The sequence below is a fragment of the Phalacrocorax aristotelis genome, chromosome 18 (assembly GCF_949628215.1).
Source record: "Phalacrocorax aristotelis chromosome 18, bGulAri2.1, whole genome shotgun sequence".
Lineage (NCBI taxonomy): Eukaryota > Metazoa > Chordata > Aves > Suliformes > Phalacrocoracidae > Phalacrocorax > Phalacrocorax aristotelis.
In genome coordinates this window covers 4,401,419-4,424,472 of record NC_134293.1, presented here as the reverse complement: position 1 = coordinate 4,424,472, position 23,054 = coordinate 4,401,419, and the positions used below count along the sequence as shown (strand labels likewise).

The 23,054-nt window shown below is 49.2% G+C and overlaps 2 protein-coding genes and 1 long non-coding RNA gene across 3 annotated transcripts in view; all 3 read right to left on the bottom strand.

Moving 5' to 3' along the window:
• Positions 1–782: 782 nt before the first annotated feature.
• Positions 783–6,119, bottom strand: LOC142065994 (uncharacterized). Its single transcript, XR_012663592.1, has 3 exons — positions 5,948–6,119; positions 3,640–3,801; positions 783–2,480 (listed from the first exon to the last, which is right to left on the bottom strand). It is a non-coding gene; the product is annotated as an uncharacterized LOC142065994 (long non-coding RNA).
• Positions 6,120–6,998: 879 nt separating this feature from the next.
• On the bottom strand, positions 6,999–15,655 carry MRM1 (mitochondrial rRNA methyltransferase 1). The gene is made up of 5 exons (XM_075112897.1): positions 14,558–15,655; positions 14,010–14,103; positions 12,050–12,170; positions 7,900–8,019; positions 6,999–7,759 (listed from the first exon to the last, which is right to left on the bottom strand). The coding sequence occupies exons 1-5, from the start codon at positions 14,857–14,859 to the stop codon at positions 7,710–7,712; spliced, it is 687 nt and encodes a 228-aa protein (XP_074968998.1). The 5' UTR covers positions 14,860–15,655; the 3' UTR covers positions 6,999–7,709.
• A 1,709-nt stretch (positions 15,656–17,364) lies between these two features.
• The window catches only part of DHRS11 (dehydrogenase/reductase 11), a 28,405-nt gene continuing 22,715 nt past the window's right edge, over positions 17,365–23,054 (bottom strand). Inside the window, exons 4-7 of the mRNA XM_075113083.1 lie at positions 22,853–22,982; positions 22,089–22,181; positions 21,360–21,425; positions 17,365–20,340 (exon numbers count right to left, since the gene is read on the bottom strand). Of these exons, the coding sequence (XP_074969184.1) occupies positions 20,299–20,340; positions 21,360–21,425; positions 22,089–22,181; positions 22,853–22,982 (331 nt within the window). The 3' untranslated portion in view covers positions 17,365–20,298. The remainder of the gene's footprint in view (positions 20,341–21,359; positions 21,426–22,088; positions 22,182–22,852; positions 22,983–23,054) is intronic.

Sequence of the window (23,054 nt, the reverse complement as noted above, 5' to 3'; positions counted from 1 at the left end):
CCTCTTGCACTCTCCACCGCTCGGGGTGCCCACGGTGACGCAGTGGCACAGACACTGCGGTGAGGCTGCGAAGCACCTCTCGGGATCATCTCCTCATCGTGGCACCAGACACAACCCTGGCAAAACCAGCCCCGTGCAAAGGGCACCCCCGGGATGAGGAACAGGCGCTGTCAGGTCCTCGGCCGGAGACGCTGACGGGTGTGCCTGGAAGCAGGAGGGTACCGAAAGGGACAACAAAGAGCAGAGACAGCCAGATTCCTCAAAAACAGTCCCAATCCCCTTAAAAATAGCAGAAAAGCATCTGGTCCAAAGCCAGCTCTCCTCCCCAGGGCCAGAGGAGAGACTTCAGAGCTGGCTGGGATGACCTGCGTCAGGCGGTGATGAACCAGCCACAGGGGCTGCCGGTGGTCGGGGCTCCGGCAGAGGCACCACCGTCCTCTTGCAGTTGCTGGACCACAGGGATATTTCACTTCCCACCCTCATGCTGGGAGATGCAGAGGGCCTTCCGTTTTAGAAAAGCAAATATTTAGTCTAGATAAAAAAACCCCGAGAGCGTTTTCCCCAGGTAATACTAGTAACTAAAATAATCACATTCACTTTGCTGGTTTAATTTTATATTTCCATTTCTACCTTATCTTTTTTCTGCAAGCATCATTAAACCACACCATAACAAAAATACATGAACTGTTATTCTTTCAAGAGGAGCCATAAACCACCTCAAAGCTTTTCAAGTTTATTCTTATCTCGTACATCTTCCTCTGGTTCTTTTTTTTTTTTTTTTTCCTTCATGCATTTCAGAAAGGTAGTTTTCCCTAATGTTAAGAATAGTTGCATTGAAAATGAGATGCTGCCTCTGAAAAGCCCCTCTGGAGGATTAAATAAGTAAAATATAGCCAGAAAATAAACTGGAACCTCATTAAAATAATTTTGCAAGAAGAAATCCTACTTTACAATAGGTTTTCAATATCACTTAGAAAATTCTTAGAGTCATATATATATGTTCTTAATTCAGGACCTTCCATTAAAAAAGACATTACAGAGGGAACTGAAAGGCCATTTAGTACCCTTGTTTATATAAAAATGCATATTAGGCACAGATGCAATCTCCAGCAAAAGACTTGTGATATAGTTTGAATAAGCTCCGCTTTGCTGAAAGGTGCTAATGAGGGTTGGCAAAGCTGCGAAGGCGCTGCCAGACACCACCACCTCATTTATTCTGCCGGGTAACGCACACCCTCGTGCATCGCTCTTGCATCTCTCTTGCTTTTAACTATTCTCCCGCTTGCGGATTCACCCGCGGGGCCGCTGGGGAGCAGGGTGCTCGCCCAGGCTTGGCTTTAAGCCTGTTTTATGGCATCAACTTGCTCCATCCTCAGCAGACAGCTTGGTCTGGGGTTGCAAAACCACCGGATTCCCCCGCAGCTGCCACTCACGGGACAGACCTCACGTGCCAGGAACCATCCCAAATGGAAAGGGGGTAACTCTCCTTGCTGTACATCACATACATTTAATGCATGATACTACCCCATACCTTGATACAAGCGTGCAGAACGACGCTTGGCTGCAGCACTGGTGGGACAACCTCTGTCCTGCGCCGCCTGCAGCATCGCTCCACCATCCGCTGCGTGTTCTCACCCCGGGACCCCCCTCGCTCCCATCCCCACCTCCAGCTCCCCTCTCCTTTCTGCCCCCCACCCACCCCAGCCCCACGCTGGAACCCAACCGCCCGACACCTCGCAGAAAAAGGGGGCGTTTCCCGAAGCACCAGCACCTGCAGATGCGGGGGCAGCGAGGGGTTGCTGCGGGGCCAGGGCTGCGTCGGTGTGCCCAGGCAAGTCTGCAACGAGGGTGTTGGCGTACAGCACCCCGACCCTGGGCAGGCTTAAAAGTACGAAGGAAAAGGCACATCTGCAGCAACGGCTTTCAAAAATTGGAAAAACGATTGCAGTTTTGGGCAATGAGAAGAGGCGAGGAGGGAAAGCATCATTTGACTATTCATTGCCTCCCGCAGGAGAAGCAGGCAGCAATTGCTCCCATAATTAATTGAATATTGGAATAGTGAAATGATTTACATAGGCATGGAGGCTTTGACCTGAGGCCCTCTGAGCCCTTGGCAGCGCTGGTCACCCTGAGCTGCTCCATGGGGCTGAGCCTGTCCCCTCTCTCCACTTTCCCATGGGCAATTTGGTGCTTGGACGCTTCAGTAACACCCCACCAGGACCCTGAACCCACAGGGTCAGGCAGTCGTTTTATCTGCTTTACAAACCTTTCAAAGGCAGCTTTAAAAATGTTACGGAAGGACGTTTATACCCAACTGCAGGCGCTACAGCTTCTGTCCGTGCAGGCAGACGTGAAAGGGGACCCGGCAGCCTCGGGGCCGGACCCGTGGGATGCGCAGGATGCAATGTTCAGAACTTCGGAGAAAACAGCTGAGCTACCGCTTCCCAAGCGCAGGGGAAACACTGCTGAGTTTGCAGCTTCTAAAACAGGCCAGGGGAAAAAAAAAAATGGGCAGGTTTAACTTTGCATCAATTCACAGCACATTGTTACATTTTTAAGAATATAAAACTATTGATCATAAGCAAGGCAATTACTTCTGTTCATATTTAAAGCCATGCGGCGAGCGATAAGAAGGGATCACTGGATCCACCCAGCCATTTCACATAGAGGAGGCAAAAAACCTCCATCAGAGAGAAAAAGCCACGAGCGGAGGCTCCTCGCACGTGAGCCCCTGCACGCCTGTGGGGCTGGCGGTGCCTGAACCAGAGGCACGGATAAATCACGGAAATTGCCAAGATGGGAACAGGTTTGGACATCCTACTTAACAAGAGGCTAAAATACAGGCGACCCGAGGATGCACCCCCGTGTACCAACAAATACTTTATCTCCAGAGGCTTCAAAAACCATCATGAGTGTAATTACTGTTCCCAGTCCCACTGAAAACACGAGAACTTCTTCAGCTACCTCCAAACCTCCATCATTCTGAGTTGGGCCTTGAAATAACTGTAATAATCCTGAGACTGAAGCCCAAGGGAGGTTAAAGCATCTTCCCTTGAAGCAAAATAACCCATTAACCTCCCAGTCAGACCCCCCCCGAGTCGCTGGGATGGTATCGGTGCAAAACCCGAGCCGTGCAGGCGTTACACAGCCACTGCAGAAACGCCTCTGCGGTGACCAAACCTGATCGTACACAATATTTGGGTAGCAAGTTTTGTAGAGAATAAATATCACACTTCAATTTCATGGTAACTTAGGAGGGTTTACTGGCAAATACCATGGCTTTTACATGGTTCTACCAATTACCAAGCAATTACATGTAACCTAGATCTGGAGGACATACAGTAGCGATATAATGTATTCCTCTCTGTGTTAAGAAGAAAAAGGCAGTTAATAGAAAACACTTTTTTTTTTAACTCATAAACCCCTCCGCAATATTCCTGTGTGACATTATTAAAACTCCACATCAATATCAAACCCAAAGCAAAGACTGCCATCCCATTAACACATCAGTTGTGGGATGATCAATAAAAATTTACTTTAAACTGCACCATATGTCGCTCCCCACAAAGTTTTATTATTCAGATTCATCAGTTGGTACCTCAACCCCCGTGCAATTAAATCCCATTTAGCAGCACTGACCTTCTGATTTGAACTTGTCATTCCTACAGCTGGTTTGGAGTTTAACAACACTTTTAAATAATGAAAACAAAATGTCTGTGAATTAACAGTGGGGTACGGGGAGCTCTCCGCCGGGAAATCCCTCCCGCGCCACTGCCGGCAGCACAGCTCCCATGCCGGAACCTGGGGCGGGGAAAGGGGAAAAAAAAAAAAGAAGCATGCAGGCACATTTTAACATGTTGTAGCATATTTGTAAACATCATTAATCACGGATTAGCAGATGGTAATGTTAATTGCACCTGTGGAAGTAACAAGACCTCAAGGTTGATTACATTTACAAACTCGGATCGGGGCTGTGGTGCGCCGGAGGGTTCCCCACCGCCGGCGGGGAAGGTGCCCCTTGGGTGGCGTTTCCAGCACCGGCCGCTCGGGCCCAGCCCAGCAGTGCCAGGATCAGCCCCAGGACCAAGCTCTTCCCTTCAGCTGTGGTACCACCTTGAGCTTTGCAAAGACAAAGGAGGTGTTCTCTGTCCCAAAGCCCTTCCAGCCTCAGCAAACCTCACCAGGACCCAGTGATGCATTGGATGGAACGGGATTTTTTTGGTCATGTTGATAATCTGTGCACAAAAGCGAAATCTGGGGCATGAGCTGAGCTTCTCTCGCAGCCAGCTCTCCCAGGAGTTGGTTTTGGGGCATGAAAAGATTTGCGTTCGCCCTCGTCTGAGGATAAAAAGGCTGAGGCGCAGAGCGCATCTTCTGAACCAGGGAGGACAAATATTTTGCCACTGTGCTTAGAGACATTTTGATTATTGAGAAATCATTTTGGAAGGGCAATTACTAAATTTTAAAATCAATTTGGTAAATAAGACTCTGAAAGGAATATATGACAAGCAGCAGGGAGGGAAGAATTGACTTTCAAATTACACACACACACTTTATTAATATCTAAATATCAAAGAGACTGTATGTACAAACAGAAGTAATCAGGAAGCATGTTTTGATCTTGCTGATGTACACAAAAAATGACAATTAATGTCCTCCTTTATGATATAAAGCTAGGAGTTTTTTACAGTTACATTACAGGGACAATTATAGTCAAGCTTAAGGCTAACAATAATGAAAGACTATAAAAACTACATTTTAACATTTAAAAATACCCAGGAAATTAACTGGAGAAGCAGGCAATGATCCAATTAATGGATCGCATTTATTAGATCAGGGGCAAATCGCACAGCACAAAGCTCCATCTCCAAAGGTGCGAGCGTGCAGAGGTCCCCGTGCTCCTCGTGGGCCTCAGCCCAGAGCAGGATGGAGCTGGGGCAGAAGGAGGAAACATCGGCCACATCAGATACATCCAAAAGCTGGGTGGGTGACAGCAAAGGGGCATCCCAGTGAAACAGAGTGGGGCCAAAACTTACCACCGAGGGAAACAGGCAAAGTGCAAACAGCAGAGGCGTCCGGAGTGGGATTTACTGCACTCACAAAAACCTGTATTGCAGGTCTCAGGCAAAAAAACCCTGAGCTGCAGCCCTAGGTACGCACATAAATTCCTGCCTCTTAAAATTCAAGCCTCATGCAACTCCCAATAAGCCTTGTCTGATACTGCAGTGCCAAAGCAAGGTGCTCCGTAGGTACAGTGACCGTATGGAGAAATTCGGAGGGGAGTCGCGATGGCTGCTGGACTGCCGGACAAGCAACGGTGGGAACGCCAACCTACCTCACTCGCGCCGTCGGCGGAGCCGCTGGGGGCACTAAGGTTTCAAAGCTTTTTGGGAGCTTTCCAAAAGTAAAGTAACTGCTCCATCGTTACTCACCTGCCTCCTCGTTGGGGGGGGGGGGAGCTGGCATGGCTGAGCACAGCCTGACTGCACCCGGCTTTCCCAAATGCATGCAAAGCCAGTGAAGTGCCTCCTCTATTAAAGTACTGCTCAAATAAATAAAATTAAAAAAAAAGAAGAAAAAAGGAGAAACTGCAGTTCCTATGAATTGGAAAAATATACATACTTACCTATCGGTCAAGAATAAAGAAATGGTTAATCCTCATCCCTGCTGCTCAAAGGGAAGGATTCAGTTAGCCCCAAGCACTGAATCTTTCCTCTGAAAAATGAGCAAATCTGAGCCACGGGCACCCTCTGCTGGGGCACCCACGGCTGCGTGAGCAGCGCTTGCGGGGGGGGCCTGGCCTGCAGCCTCCCTGGCCCTGAGCCTTTTTAGTTCAGCATTAAAATAAAAGATATATTCAGTTCAAAAAATGCAAGTGCCAGACACCCGCCCATGAGCTGTCGCCCCAGCAATGCACTGATTCACTGTTATTCAGTGACCAGCTCACCTTCACACCTGGGCAGGAACGCCCTGCTCGCGCTACAGCCGTCGTTTGGGGGGTTTGGGTTTTGTCCTTGTCCACAGAAGAGGCCAAGAGGCAGACACAGCTCAGGATACGCGCCACCGCACCAGGCGCCCTCTCCATCACGGCCGCAGACACAGAAGTGAGTACTCGACACCTTTGAAAAGCAAAAGCTTTCAGTGCGAAGCTGAGCAGGATCTCACCTGCAAGCCAGGAGGGTACAAACCTTCTTGTGGGGCTCCTCGAGGACCGCCAGCAGGGCACGGGGGCAGCCGTGGCTCCGTGACACCTCCGAGGCCACCGCACAGGGGTTTCTGAGCAGGGGAGGGAAATAAGGCCCCAACAGGGCAATCGGCTGCACGAAAGCCCAGCGCCAGCCACTGCCTCTGCCCTTCCCTCGCAGGCTGGGCAAAGTCCCCATGGCCATGGCAGCCACAGCATCCGTGTCCCGTCCCCCATCCCGGCACCTGGAGCATCCCCAGCCCTGCAGCCACCGCAGCACCCACCTGCCAGGCTCTCCCAGGGGAGCATCTGAAAAACCTCCACATCCTCAGACCGGTTTACAGACTTCATTTAGCTCAAAGGAAAGTCCTAATTAGTCACTCTGAGTGATTTACTTGTTCATTTGGAAGGGGGGGAGGGGGGAGGCTAAGCTGAATTGTTTGAAATTATCCCTAAAGGGCACTGTAAATTAAGTGTTAATGAGGAATCCTATGCAAAGGGCCACAGTAGCTAAATAAAATAATTAAGGTGCTAAGTGATAACATTCATTTGGTTCTCAATAATTTAGCCAGCCTGGTTTTCAACCAGGATATTTGCAAATGAAGCCACCCTCACCCCCTCCCATACCATCATGGGGACAGTGGTGCTGGGGCAGCTCAGCAACCAGTAGGATCAGGCCCACCACCGAAAGGAAACATCCCTGGACGAAGAGAACAAGTTCCCAATTCCCCTTTCCACCTGAAGGAAGTACCCTGTTCTACTAATCACACTGGATTTATATATGGCACAAAAAGGATTGATTCGAGTCTACAACCAGTCTTTACAGAGGCTTTATTTCAACGGGCTGCATTTTGCTCCACTACAGCTGTTTTCTAACAGCTCACGTCCATCCTGTGGCAGGGCTGCAGACCTGGTTTACAGCCAGATACGACACTATGTTTTCAGACCTTCAAGCAGCAATATGTAACAGAGAAATTGCCCCATTGTGAAGAAATTGCTACCAAGTAGTCCCAATTCATCCCTGGTTCTTACCAGCACCCTCTCGGCTAAGGGGGTGGTGGGCTCAGGCACGGGGCACAGGGTGGGCACAGGGAACGGCTGCTCTCAGTGGCTGCACCAACCGAGCACCAACTCTCACCTACAGCCCAAATTCTCTCCACAGCACCAGCGATGCACAAAGTGCCCCATGCAACAAGCACAAAGCTCGCAGCCATCACCGGGCATTTTACTGCAAGAACGGAAGGATTTGGCTGCCTGCTTTTAAAACCTAGCTTTGTATCTCTTCCTTAGGGACGCTCCTCCGAGGTGCCAGTGGGAGGTGTTACCTAGTACACGCAGGTGTCTGACTTCAGCATTAAGCCAGGGTTCTGGTGGTACCGTGTGTCAGCCAAGACGCAGCTCAGGTTAATGGGGCTCTCCCTGTGACTTGCAGCGACCGTGAAGACCCTGGAAAGAGCGCTACCATATCCACACCAACAGCGCACAGCCATGAAACGCCAACCAGCTTCCCCCGTTGAACAAAGATTCAATCACTGTGCCTCAGCTTTTGGCTGCAGATGGAGTGCAGGATAATACCTGTAGGACAGCAAAAACAAATTGTTAAAAAAATATCTTTGTTTTAAACCACAAGAAAATCGTTCTGCAGGCCTGGATGTCGGATTTTTAAAGACAGAAATTTGGACTCTGATGCCTTTGTGCATCAGAACTTTTTTTACCAGCAGCAACAGAGACATTCAGCGACTCGATCCCGGGGTGAAGCGCTCTGCCAGGGGGTATGGCCAGCATCCGATGGCACAAGAGCTGCGTCTCTAATGAAAGTCCGTCGCCTTCGCTACCTGCAGAACAAAGACACTGCTCAGGCCAGCTCACAGCCACTACCACGTCCCTTTTCCCCCTTCCCAAGTACAGTTCTTGCTAATGCTCTGTCACAACTATACCCTTGCCCCTAAGCTCACCAGCATCCTCACCAGCTCCTGTGGAGCAACAGCCAAGAACTGCCAGAGGCGAGACAGGCACCTTACCTGCTTTCCCTTCCTGGCCCACTCCAGTCTCTGTTCTCCAGTACCCGAAGTGTTTTTGAGGAATACCTGTGCAGCACGCCTACGTGCACAGCGTAAAGCACAGAGCCTTGTAGCCTGAGCACAAAGATCCCCCGTGCAAGCAGCCACCGTGCCAGCAGACGCTGCCCACATACACGGGTGGCTGCTGGAGAGACAAGGCAGACAAGAGGCCACAGGCCTGATCTGGTCCAGCAAATCTCACATCCCTATTGATAGTGACGGGTTCAGCCTTTTCAGCACACAGTACCACCAGCTGGGTGCAACTTGTGAATGCAGACAGTTTAACCAGAGGCTTCAATTGATTAGTTGTTAAACCATCCAACAGCCCTGATATGTTTGGGCTGATACACTGCTGAAACAGAGTTGAAATCTATCCCAGGTCATTAGTAGTTGTTTGACTCACACTGTCACGAAGGGAAATGGAAAGGGAGAGGCTTTAAACAATCCTGCACACAGACAAGTGAAAACGCAGAAGACCACAGACCTCCCAGCCCGCTCGGCTCCCCAAAGAATTCTTCCACATTCATTATTTAGAGCTACAGACAGCTACATGGCTGCAAAAATACCCAGCTCATTTCTAAGACGTGCTCTCCCTCTGACAAAATAGGCTCAGCATGCTGGAAGCCAAATGTTCCCCTTCAACAGCAATACCCCAACCCTGGCTGAACCCGACGCGCCCCGAGATGGCACCGTCGGGGCACACGCTGCCTACCAAGGGCTTCCGCGCCTCAGCCTGCGTGACCAGCACTGTCGCCAAGGACTTGCCCAAGCTCACCTAAATTTAGACCCATACCTGAAGTTTTGACAGCATACACGTATGCTTTGGGCCCTGTCTATGCCACTGTAGACTTGCTCCTCCACAAGGTAAATGAGCTCTTTGCTGGGCTGAGTTGCCACAGAATTCCTCCCCTGGTATCTACTTGCAGCACCTCCCCAGCAGGTCCCGTGCCCCGTCCCTATGTACTGATCTGTGCGGCTCCCCTCGGACCACGCAGGGTAGGAGAGTGCTGTTACTCCCATTTTCATGAGGCGCGGTCCCATGTTTTGCTGGCTTGGTATAACTGGCAAGATGCATTTTGTGCAACCAAAAGAATGTTTTGGGTAGTGCACCTTGTATCACCTTCCCACGTGAAATCAGCCACGCTGGCAAAAGCATCCTTTGGCTGGGGTAAGTGAACCTTTGGAAAACCAAAATCCCATCCTAACCATTATTTTCTTCCTTCTTTCTTTAAGCCAGAAGTGCGGACAAGACCTGGGCGAGTTATCCAAGGTCACAGGGGAAGCCTGGGTGACACAAGGAATCAAAGCCAGACCTCCCATGGCCCGCCCTGCCTCTTCAACGCTAGACTGCAGCTCTCTAGGGAGGCTTCAAGAAAAAAAGATATTATCATCCTACTTTTTCCTGATTCAACACAGAAAAGTTTTACAACTTGCAGTCATATTTGCCTCCCGAGCCTCTCAAAGCACACTCTCATGGGACTCCCCAAGTGGGACAGCAGCTATTGCCAGAGGTGTGACGGCTCCTGGAGCAATACTCTCCCTGATAAGGGTCTTACAGTTCCTAATAAAGGCAGCAATTTTGCTTCCAGCTTTTACAAAGCTTTTTATGGCTCTGGCTGCTTAAAATAATTAGGAACCATAAATTTAGGGCAAAAAGACTTGCACACTGTGACATGAGGGAGGGAGTATTGACTGAATCAGATTAAATCGTAGTTTATACTGGTGAACAAAACACTTCCCACTTCAGATCTTTGACTTCCATCTCTTAGCTTTGTCCCTCACTGACAGGCCTCAAAGCCCAGAGTTAGAGCTTGGCTGAGATCATAAACCAGGTCTCCTGCCCCATTTACAATTAACCCCACTGTAACAACTGCAGTTTCCAGCACAGGAGTTTCAAATCCAGGCAAAAGCAGCCAGTTCAGAGAGATATGCAATATGAGCATCTTGATAAAAACAATTCCATGAACAGTCTTAAACCCCAAGCTAAAGACTGAAGGTGTAAGAACAACAAATTACCCAGAAACTCTTCTTGCTCAAACATCTAAGTGCTCCCAATCTGTCCCTGTTCACACAAGGCTCCCAGTTTTCAGGGCAGCCAGCCTGCCTGTCACCTTTGGCAATGACTCCAGCACAGACAACATTAAGCTGGACTGTCCAAATCACTCTCTGCCAAGGCAGCGAGGATGCCAGGAGGGTGAATTCAAGTCTGCAAATGCTTAACTTACAAGACAATCTGTGCAATGCTAGGAAGCTCACTAGCGTGCTAAATCATCTCTGTGGCTCTCTGCAGCTGCAGGTACGCTACATATTCAGATGTAGGACGTTTCTTCAAACAACCTCAGCATCAGACGACTGTAATGTTCAATTTTCTTTTCAGCGAAGAGTTAGTGCTCAGCAGAGAGTTGAAATCATTACTGCTGCAAGGTCCGGGAGCTCTCCTCATGCATCTACCAATCAGCCTCCAATCTCCCTTGACAAAAGGATATTTGGACTTTTTCCTGGAGAAATCTCTCATAACTCAAGGTAACGACACCACTGCCACTTTCACCCCCTTCCTTTCTCCTGGTGTTGTCGTTGTTTCTGGGATGCATTTCTTTGTGGTCCATCAGCAGCACTGCCAGCCTCCCTGCTTGCTTTATAATATAGCTCCACACATCTTGTAGAGATGCCAGATTTGCGGCGTTGTCTTGTCAGTATTTCCAGGAGTTCAATAAACATTTTAATTAAAGAAATGTCTTCTGAGCCAAGAAAACCACAGCACGGGGCAGGATTACAGCCCCTCGATGGCTCACCGCCAGCGTGACACTACTTCCAAGTATAAAAGCTCAAACCAGCTCTTGTGCCAGGCGACACAAAATGGGGGGCTATGGCATGGCTACACAAGGGTGCCTAGTGCAGCACTCCTGGGCGAATTTCTTTCTCTAGCTGCCACAAGGCTGTTACTCCCCTTCTCATCAACTTCTGGGAGGCTGCACAACCCCAAACTCCACCTACAAAAGGCAGCATCCTCTGCAAGCATCCACTACACAAAGTGGGGGCAGAAGCAGAGGGCCCTGTGGGAATTGCCCAGTGTAGGTGCTTAAAGAAGTGGCACCCGTTGCTCAAACACTGCACAGGTCTGGCAGGGAGGAGGTTACACCTGCTCCTCCCGATGGTACTGCAGCAGACAACAGCTCCTGCCTTCTAGGTGTACAAAAGCAGCCACTAACCAGTCTCCACGCCACAAAGCCCAACTTTGTGTTCAGACCATCCCCAGCAACAGCTCCTCATGCTTCTTTCTGGACCTGAGCACAGAGATATATTCCTGGTTTTTTTTAAGAGGAAACATGACAGAGCAAAGACATGGCACCGCTCGCCATTACAGCCTCAGTGCAGCAAGAGCAAACGCATACCTCCTGGGCCTCTCACTCAGGTTTGTGGTTCACCAACACAGAAAATCCAGGCTCAGGGCTCTAGGACAGGATCAAAAGCACCGCAGAACACAATGCAAAACAACACGCTGTTGGTACACGGACCCAGACCTGTCCTGCCACTGACAACTGCCATCTAGACCCTCTGCAACTACTAAACTCCCTGTTCATCTACACAAACTGGTTTGTTCTTGCAGCTCCTGCTGGGAGGCTTCTCATCTCCCCCTCTTCCTCTGGGTCCCTATTTCATTTGCAGTCAGATCATTCTGGTACTTCTTGCTCAGCTTTTCTTTTCCAGACGAAGGTGTGATGTAATTCAAAAGACCTGCAACATCACCCTGATCGTTCCCTCACACATGCACTTCCACCACGCCCAAAGCTCTAAATTGAAATACCTATTACTATAATAACAGGTTTATTCCACTGAAATTCCAAGCAACTGATGACAGGAATATTTTCCGCGTCCTCAGGCTTGCTGACCGTTCCCACGACTTCCCAGCCTTCTGCAGTTTTAGTCTAGAAAGGGAAAGGAAACAAACGTTAAAAGATTGCCTATTTTTCAAGCGTAGAAAGAAAATAAGTCATGTACACAAACGTGCTCCCCCCACCCACCCCCCCATTTTCAGTTAAGCTGACTGGCTTTTCTAGTTTCTTTGGCATCTCTTGAATTTTTACCACCAAAGTCCTCCCAGTACCAGCACATAAACCTCAATTTATGGAAGAAAAAAAAAAAAAAAAAAAAGGTAATTTTCCTTCTGGTGTTTATTCCAGTTCAGCAAGCAAACAAACAGCAACTGAAAACCCTTTTTTTTCCCCCATACAACAGTTCTAAGAAGGTTTTTGCCAGGAAAGCATAGAAAAAGAGTAGTGTTAAACAAATCAGCATAAGGCTAATCCACAGAGCACTGCAGTGGACGTTCTCAAGTGCAGGCTCAGCCATCAGAAGCCCACAGTAACATTTTCAAACACAAGTGAACATTTTCAAACTCAGATGTCAAAAAATCAGCTCATACAGAAGGCAGGGCACTCAACACTCAGGGCCTCACATAACCAGAGAACCAGCTTTCCCTCCCGCACTCTAGTAAAAAGGGCCTTAATTATTTGTCTTGGAAATCCATTTTGACAATAAAAGAGCTGCTGCTTCTTGCCAGCTTCATTTCCTGTGGAACTGGCACTTTTTACAGTATGTTATATCAAATTTACACCAGCCAGGCAATGCCAAGGGTTAGGTCAGTGAATCCGGGTCCAATTAAATGAACTGCTGCAACAGCTCAAAATGTTAATAATTCAAGCTTTACAGTAACAAAGTGATTCTTCCAGCTGTTTCAATTAAATATCAATGTATTTTATGTATCTTTCATTTCACCATCATCCAGAACTCCATCTGCCACAGACCTATGGTACAGCTGGACAAAGGTTTTCTAGCACCAAGTGGGATGAGTCCAGGCTTACCTCTGCTCAGCCTCCTCATGGTCACACCAGACTGTGACGAGCTCTTCCTCAAAGGGACACCAGCACATGGTGACCCTGGGAGCAGAGACTGGGTGCCTCTGTTCCCCCAAGGGTCTGCAGCCTCTGCCCTCCCAGCCCGTGCTGAACCCTCCAACCCCACTGCTCCCCCAGGTCTGGGGGATCCCACACGAACAGGGGAGGGCAGATGTGAGCCTGCAGCTCCCTGCTCTGCCTGTGCACAGCATTCAGCCAGTCCCCAGCCCTGCCAGGGCACAGGGGACCTCCACGAGGAGTTGGGGCAGTCACACAGTGCTATCACAGTGGACGGACGCCCTCTGCCAATTCAAAGCAACTTCCCTGCTTTTCCCCCTCCTTTTGCAACACCATTCTGCAAAGGGTCCTATCTCACCTCACCGCATAGGTACAGCGTAAAAAGATGACCAGCAGCTCGCACCACCCCTAGTTTTCTCCTCTCTCCCCTGCTCCAAAGGCTGCCCAATGCTGCCATCGTGTGCCTGGGCCCCGGGATGCTGCCTCCGCCACACGCCGGGCAAGACCTGCTGCAGGCAGCGGCACTAGCTCCGTTCCCCCGGAAAGGGAGGCAGACCCCTTCTTACCGAGCTCGCAGCCTGAGTACAGGAGACAGACACAGCGTTATCGCCATCTGCCAGAAAAAGACCCACAACTCGGACCTGTACCCCAGCCGATGGAGTGGCACTGGGGGTGCACACCTGTCAGAGGCGGTTCGACAGCACAGACCACCGGCAGCAGACAGGATTGCAGAGCAGGAGCACAGGACACCACAAATAACCCAGTCCTTTTCCTGTACCCATCTCTGTTCAACAAATGCAATATTTGAGGTCTCTTGAAAGCAAAGGGAAAAAAAAATGTGGATCATTCTACCTTCAAAAAGCTCCGGAGATCATCTGTGCTGTAGACATCAAAGACTTCCATGGCTCCAGAGCTAGCTTTGCTCACTGTTGGAGTCAAAGGGCAGCTGCAAGGAAAAGAGAAAGGAAAAGTGTCACATGTGAGCAAAAAAGGAAATCCAGGAGAGTTTTTGTTTCTGTATTTCCTTCTGTTGCCTCTGCAACTCAATTCCAACTAGTCCACTACAGATCTCACTCACTATACAGATATATTTTCCTATGGAGAATAGGAAGGCTCAGCAATTAACCCAGGAAATAGGTTACAGCAGTTTTGTGCACAGATGGACAATAAAATAGGTTAAAACAACTACCCAGGGAGGTTCCTTACCAGCCTGGTTTATCATATCCCGCAGCCTCCCTGCAGAGCACAACGGAAAGCAGCAGCAAGCCAGATTCAGCTCTCAAGCTCAGTCCTAGAAAGCCCTCTAAAGAAGCTGTCAAGCAATGCAGGCTACAAACCTCTTTGGGAACCAGCAGGAAAAGAAAGAGAAAACCTGAAGGAGCAGATAACCAACCCCGTACCTGTTCCTCTGGCTTGTCACCACTCTGTCCACCCCCAGGAAGTATGCCGAGCGCAGCAGTGCCCCCAAGTTCATGGGATCCTGGATCTGCTCCAACGCCAGCCAAACCAGCTGTCGGTTCACACTCTTTTCATCCCCCAGATCAGGCTTTTCAGCTTCCTCCAAACTCTTGAAACGGAGAGGAGTGGCCTCCAAACAAACTCCCTGGTGGACCTGACCTCTGCAAAGCGCATCCAGCTCCCTCCTTTTGATGTGGTGCACAGGGACTCCCCGGGCCGTGGCCTGAAGGACAAACTCGCTCATCACAAGCCGCCGAGAGCCGCTGCTCTGCTTGAGGAACAACCTGAACAGGTCCCTTCTCGACTGAGAGAGGGCCAGGCAACACGGTGCGATCCCAAATAAGATTTCTGAGCCTTTAGTCCTCTCGATAGACAGAGGCTTTCGTTCCAGCCTCTTCCTCGCCTTTGAGAAGTCACCCTCTCGCGAGCCCCACAGCTTCGTGCTGGCTGGCACAGCCTGCCTGGCTCCTCTCTCGTGCGACTTGTGCCACGGCCGTGGCTGGCTCCGTGGGGCCAGGCCCTCGTGGGAGGTACGGGAGTCACCCACCACTCCAGAGTCCTCCGGCAGGGCTGGTGGGGGAAGCTCTCCGCCGCCGTTCCTGCTTCGGGGCAGCCCTTCCTCATCCCCACCCGCGGCTGGAGCTGCGAGGGGCAGGGGCCGCTGCTTCCGCGTGGAGCCGTATCTCACCCCCCGCCACCAAGGGCCGAGGTTAGCGGGGGACAGCCCCACGCCCCTCCACACACTCGGCTTCAGCGCTTGCTCCACGGTGCCCCGAAGGGCTTTCCACGTGGGAGAGGCCAGCGCACCACCGGCGGCCTGCCCACGGGAGGCTGGGCTGAGGAAAGGAGGCCCCGCACCACCCCACGGGCACGGGGGACGAGCACGGGGTCCTGGGTGTGGGAGGAATCACCGAGCTCAGCTCCGGAGACGGCGGCAGGGGGACGGACACGTGTGGGGTGCTGCCGGCCCAGGGTGCTCCGCGGACACGCGTGGGCCCCGCGGCTTCGCTCCCGCCCGCCGCCTGCGCCGCGCCGCTTCCGGGCGGCCGCACCAGCGAGACGGGGATGCCCCGCCCCGCCAAACAGCGCCGCCTGGCGGTGGGAGGGCGCGCCGGGCGGACAGCCCTGGCCCTCTTTGCCCCTTTCCCGCCTCAGCTCCCAGCCGGAGCCCACGAAGGACCCCAGCAGCCATGAGGGAGGAGGGCAGTTTTGTCCGCACACCCCTGGGCTGAGCCAGCTCACCGGGGCTGGTGCTGCCCCGAGCCAGAGAGGAGCCGAACCCCTCCCCACAGCTGCCTCCACTGGCCTTAATTCACCAAAAACTGGCTTTTAACCACTTTGTGAGGGCACCTCACAAAGACTGGGGCAAAGGGCTGCATCCCACAGACCCCAGCCCAAACAACCGGTGCCACTCAGGTCCAGCAACAAAAGCGCTGGTGCTTTGGAAAGTCCTGGCCCTGGCCTAACTCAGATAGTTTTAATATTAAAAAGAAAAAAAAAAAGTGTTTGAACTGCAGTTACCCCAGTGAGCGGGGATTTCTCTCTGACCCTGTTCCCAAAGGCCGTGTGTGCTCAGGAGGGCTGTAAAACGCCACCAACAATGGAAACTGTCCAAACAGCATCTCATCGGCTGGAAGCGGATGTCCCGAGGGCAACATCCCAGCCGATTTACTGCCCAGGCACAGCAATTGCAATGTGCTTCTCTAAACACGGGCAGAAAGGGCTCCCGGAGCATCCGAACCTGTAACTTTACATCAAAATGCTCCTCTTCTAATTACGTGACATTTTATACCCATCTTTTAATTTCATAAATGGGTAGACAAGGGAGAAACCACAATAATATCATTTTAAAAGGATTTTGCAGGAGAACCAAGAGAGCGTTCCAGTGCTTTTGTAGTCTGAAGCACCGACAAGCCACATCAGGCCTCAAAAATATAATGAAATTGGTTTTGCAGGTTTAGACATCTCAAGTAAAATAATGGTTTTCCTGCTGCTTACCAGAGCTATCTGTGCTCGTGGTTCTCCCCCCACTCCCCCCCAGAAAAAAACGAGGGCTGAGACTAGTCCTGAAATCACATAATCTGCCAGATAAAACTGCTGTACCTCCAGGAAACATGTTAATATAACTGGTGACAAAAAAAAAAAAAGGTGCACAAGAATAGGAAAAACCCCATGGTTTTAATTCTACAAATGTTCTCTACCTGTTTACAAGGTATCCAAAATACCTGCCTCAAATCCAGCAATGGCAGCCAATTCAGCTATTCATTAGTTATTTGCAAAAACTTTGTATTTCAACAGCAGCAAACCTGAGCTCAGGAACATGCCTCTGCACTTGGACAAGCTGGAAGGGGACTGGGGAACAAAAATGCCTTCTGTTAATGACAACGATAACCTGTCTTGCTTCAAGGCAAGCACAAGAGAGTGAAAGGGTTCAATGTCCAAGTCTGAGTAGCAACTGCGACTCATGCCTTACACAGTTTAGTCAAACCCAGCCGTGCCCAGCAGCCTACCTGGGGATTTCAGGAAACCCCTGTGGAGTGCAGCTTCATTTGAACAAGGATGAGCGAGTCCAACCTCCACAGGTTATCCACGAGACAACTAGATGCTATTCTGCTCTAGAAAACAATGATGGTTTTTCTCATGAAGAACAAAAACCACAAGTTTTTTTGAACTCTTCACAAAAGGATTAGCTGTGAACTCTAAAAAGGATGTTGTAACATAAAAACTACAACACACGTAACAAAAGAACCACAGTGTGCCTCTCTTTTTATTCTTTATTTTAACAGTTCACAATTAGAAACCTACTGATAAATTACACAGTTCACCCTCCTGTTTGGGGTTTTTCAACGACTCTGAGTCGTGCTGCCAATCCCACCTCATCCCAGGAAGATGGCTCAAGGTGCCACCAGGTTACACGAGGCAGAGCGGCCAAACAACCCGTGCCAAACCCTTCCACCGGCCACACTCCACATGGGAAGTTAACAGGCAGCAGGAATTATCACCTAAAAACACATTTGAAATGGAAAAATATACTGGATATTATTTCAAGGATATTTTATAGACTAGCAAATGTTACAAATGTTCTTGGGGAAAAAAAACCCGCAAACTTCCAGGGCTGCAGGTCAGCCAGGTTGTGTTTGCAGGGACCAATTACCCAGACTGACCCTTTTCCAAGGCCTCACATCTTAAGCAATTCTCTCTGAAGCCTCCTTTTACAGAGCAGAAAGGTAAGTTAGGTCCCTCCTCAGCCATGCATTTCAACATTGCTTAACTTTGTACATAGTTGTGGCCACCGATTCAGATGTTTCACAAGTCCACATCCCTGCTCATTTTTTTCCTGCTCAGAAGTTCCTAATTTCCCAACTTTTTTTTTTTTCCCTCCAACTGCTAGTTCAACCATCTTCTCTTTAAAGGATGGCACACACTGCACAGCGCGTCTGCTAAATTTCAACAAGCTCCTGCAAAAGAAACCCTATGGAAAACACCAGTTTTCAGACTAAGACTAGCTGAACATCACAGGGGTGTTATAAAAAAAGCACAGTAGTGCTTGAACCTTCCTTAGCCAAGTGCCTCCAAACTGAGGATCACAGTGGAACAGAGATTGAAGAGCTTTCCCAGCTGGCACAGGCTCTCTGCTGCCACGAGGATTGCTGGCTGCATGCAGACCTGGACCGGCCGCTCCTCGTGGGACACCGTCTAACCCAGTGCTGTGGGTGAAACCCAGCTCTGTGCAAAGAACCCACACAAAGCCACCATCTCGGCAAGGCGGAGGAGGACAGTGCATTACAGTGGTGCGAGGCTGCTCCACTGGTCATGAATTTCACTCACAGTAAGTTAAAAGGCCAAATCCAGAGACAAAGCTATGTACACTTGCCCGTAGAAACTGATGACAGATGAGGAATGGACAGAACACACCATGAGCGTGTATTTATAAATTGCCTTTGTTTCGTCATTATGAAGGAGTGTTTTACCAATTTTTTCCTTGTATCCTTCTACAGTTGCTCACCTTTGGCACAAGGAATTCTATGTATCATAAGATTTAATTAATAATAATACTTCATATCAACACTCAGCACTTACATAGCGCTCCTCATATTCAAAGTGCTTTACAAAAGTTCGTGAGTCCTCACAACACCCCTGTGAGGTAGGTAAGTATTATTATCCCCATTTTACAGATGGGGAAACTGACGCAGAGAGGTAAAGGGGGACTTGCCCAAGGCTTTATAGGGAGTTGAAACTCATGACATAGTGGCCCAATTCTGGTCTCCCTTGTGGTGGCGTTACACAGATGAACTCCCACAGAGCTATACTGATGTAAGCAAAAAATCCAACCCAGATTTCTCTCGCTCCCAATCCTCCGCTCTGATCAACTGACCATACCTGCTCCACCTAAACCAACAGTTTGCCTTCCAAAACACTGCAGAAAGTCCAGAGCGCAGCAGGAGCGGGTCTGCAACCTTAAGGCAACACAGACATTAACAGCTCCATAGCTCTGCCGCAAGCTGGGCTACACACAGACGTGTTTCTGCCATGCTGCAAGAGTCTTAAAACAACTCAAGTGGCCTCCAGCTCTACATGTATCAGCTTTGAGGCCGATTCTCTTCTCCCTCAAGTTAGAATAAATCAAGAGCAAAACAATGGGGCTGCGCCAGCATAGAACTGGTGCAAGATCTGAACCAGACCTTCTACCTGCTGCTTCGTAGGCAAATGCCCCTACTAGAACCTTTTCATTTTGGACGGCTTCAGCATGGTTCATTTCACTCTCTCTCTCTCTCCGAGTTTGTATCTCTGCATATAAACAAACTTTCAACACTTCCAACTCATCAGCACCAGCATTTAAACAGCATCATACAGCTTCCTAAGACCAATCAATATTTCCAGATAAGTGTCAATGCATGCAAATATCACATACAAAAACATCAAGAGTGCTGGGAGATGACACCAAGGATAGAGGTGATCACAAGACAGCACACATTTAGTTTTTATTAAAGATACCAAACAACTCACTCTTACTGTAACTATGCCACTTAGATGATCATTCTAATCTGCAGAAGTACAGATACTTTTCCTCCAACTATTTACCTACCTACCTAGAAAGAAAGAGAAATAGCAAGCACACACATTTATACTTCCTCAAACTTGGCAGGCATGATTCATGTGAATGCGAAAGGAGGGTTTGGGGAGGTGGGTGAGATATCACATGCATCATTTTCCATCAGTAATCAATCTGATGAAAATAAACCCCAAAATTAGATCGATTCATGTATGTCATCCACTGAAAATCTCAAACCCTAAGCACGCTGAAGCTGGCAAACATCTTGTGCCACTTCACCTATGTCCAGACACAGCATCAGCAAATAAGATCAAACGAACCTTGAAAAGAAAGCAAAAGGAAGAATAAACCAGCCTGGAGACAACAATCTTCCACAAACCACTTCCCTGCATTATTTCCAAATACATTTTACTCTTTCAGAAAGGAGTGGGGGAGAAAGAGACCCACTACTATGTCTTTAAACTGGCTCAGCACCAGCACCAGCTCAGAGAGAGGGAGAGAAAAATAATTCTTCAAACATGATCCTTGGTACTTGATTAAAACGTTGCTAGCCAGCCGACGAAACCCTAAATTGCCAGAGGGTTCGAAGTGGAGTGGATACACGGTGCTGCTCACGGTCCTCTTCATATGCTATGATATTTGTTCCGTGGGCCTCATCTGTATATCTCCAATCTAGAAGAGACCAACATAAGGCTTTACTGGAGCACTGAAGTCCATCTTAAATCCTGCACTGGGCACTTCCATGCTGCACCATTACAGTGGCAAGCTGCGCATGGAGAATGTTCCTGTGACTAGAAATGAGCCTGCTTAACTGAGATATTAGGAAGAAATAAAGGTGAATGTGACTGCTCTGCCTTTAGCGGAAGGGATAAAAGCACAAACACGCGTAGAGAAGAGTGCAAGATGACACTGATTACACACTCTCATGGTTCAAGTCTCTAGTTTGGTCCTGCGCACGGAGGGTCAGGCAGAAGCACTGCTTGATCAGCCATGGGCAGGGCGTGTTATCCTCTTAAGCCAAGAACGCCAGCTATCACTACTGATCCAATGTCAAGACAGCCATGTCTTGCTCCGAAGGAGCAGAGTTCACACAACAGGCTGCTAAACCTCTCATGATCAAAGTTTGCTTTTGTAACAGGAACTTTTGTGTTGCATATCCTAAACTTGGACACTGCTCCTGCCTCCTCCTGGCTCCAGCCAAAAGCTGGTTACTTATTTCTTGTTTCACAGGAGAAAAGTCCCTCTAGCAGCACAAGCGTCCCACAGGCAGGATCAGGCCCAACATGTTATTTGCCAGTTGTCAGGACCTGATCCTGTCAGCAAATCTCAGGTGGCGCCATCCAAAAAAACAAAACAACAACAACAAAAAACTTAAGAAAAGAAAAAAAGAAAACAAAAAAAAAAAGAGGCAAAGCATCCCCCCCGTCCCCCTGCCTTGCGCAGTCCTTCTCTGGGGTCAGAGCAGCCTTTGCTGGATCTGCAGGACCGTGAGCAACCCAAGCAGCACAATCCCATAGCTGCCATCAGGGAAGCGTAAACAAATGTGATCACTGCTAATCCCCGGCCCAGGCTCCGCGAAGCACACAGCTGATACAGCCACTGCAACGCTGATGAGTAAATGTCAGGGCAGCAGCTGCCCTCTCGGCCTCCAGCCACCCCCCGCAGATTCCTCCAACCCAACCACAGCCTACCTGTACATGAGGTGGGGCACTGAGGACATATATGACAGCGTTAGCCATATCTTCAGCTTTGAGGCACTGGAAAGACAGGAGAGAGATTCTTAGACAAAGGGCATCTCAGGAAGTTACCCACAAGATCACTTCTTTCCTAACCATCAATAATGAATTTCGACTGTGTCACCGGGGCACATCAAAAAGATGCAAGCAAGCAAGAAAAAAATAATCTGTTAAAAACTTAACAAAGGACACGCCTGGTGCTGATAATTCTCCATTTGCTGTGAATAATCTTACTACTGGCACAGTAATTCTGCCAGGTCAGGCATTGCCATCCTTATCAAAAATTACCAGAGAAGCACAAGAAATCCTGCGTTAGCCACCTGCAAGACAACACGCTCTCACATTTCTTCTCGTGCAGGCATGTTTGCTTATTATATCTTCTCTTCAATAAAGAGGTCGTAGCCTGCCAAATGTCAAAGCTGACTGATATTAGTTTATAGGAACATCAAAATAAAGGGGAAAAATATAGGGAGTCGGAAACTGAACCTGAATGAAAATCTGCATAGCGTGTAAAAATCAGTGCAAAATCTGAGGTTTGAGTGCTGAGACTTTGGGGGTGCTGATTACATCCTAGGAAACACTGAGCACACTGCAGAACTAGTTCCTTGTGCTATTAGCCAGGAGGGAGATTGTTAAACTATAATCAGAGCCACTTCCCTCTGTTTTCTTTTCTTCATGTCCTACCCGAATGCTCTCATAGGTTGCAGCAGCTCTCTCGGGGTCATTATCATGAAGTTTAAAAGCAAATCCTGTTTCCACCAGTCCCGGAGATATACACTGGAAAAAAGCAAAGCACATCCTAATAAGATTTGTAATTCCCCTTCAGTTAAAGGATAAAGAGAAACAAAATGAAGAGAAAACTTTCTAGCACTGAAAAAGCCCCCCAAAACCCCAGCCCCCTTTCTATTGTTCTCCTTCCCCACCCTTTTTCTAGGGGAATAGTTAAAGAGAGTGGGCTTTGCCTTAATGACTGTGGTGGCAGGTACCTCTGGGGAACTGCCAATGGGTACTTCCCTCTTCATGCCCCAAAGGGACAGAGAAGCAGAGAAAATGATGGAAAAGCTTGCAATACAAACTAACTTCTGAACACACCAGTTCTGAGATGCAAGCTCTACATGAGAACAAACAGCCCCGCTGATTACCTCCCTTTGCTGCCATGTGCCTCCCTCGCTCCTGGACAAGCAACTGCCCACTTTGCACATGCAAAAAGCTTATTCCCTGACACAGCTCATTGCTGCCATGCCTTCTGCCCTCCCAGTCTCTCTCTGTCTGGAAAAGAGAAGTGGCCAGGGACAGTTGGCCACAGGTCTTGAACGTTCCCAGTGTGCCGAGCACTATTTTTGCATTTCCTTGACTGTTTCCAAAGGGAAAACCTCTGCCCCATAAAGCTTGCCAGCTCTCTACCACCCACAAAAGCAGGAGGGAGGAAGGGAGCCCACTGTACTCACTGTAGCTCGTATATGAGTCTTTGCTTCTCTGAGTTCTTGCCTCAGCCCCTCCGTGAGGGCTGTAACCGCGTACTTGGTGGCACTGTAAAAATGTACCACCGACTGTGGCACAACGCTGTGGCCATTCATGCTGGGGAGAGAGCAGAAAGGAACATGCTGAGAGGCAGGGACGCAAGCAGAGTCCCGAGAAGGAGCCAACAGG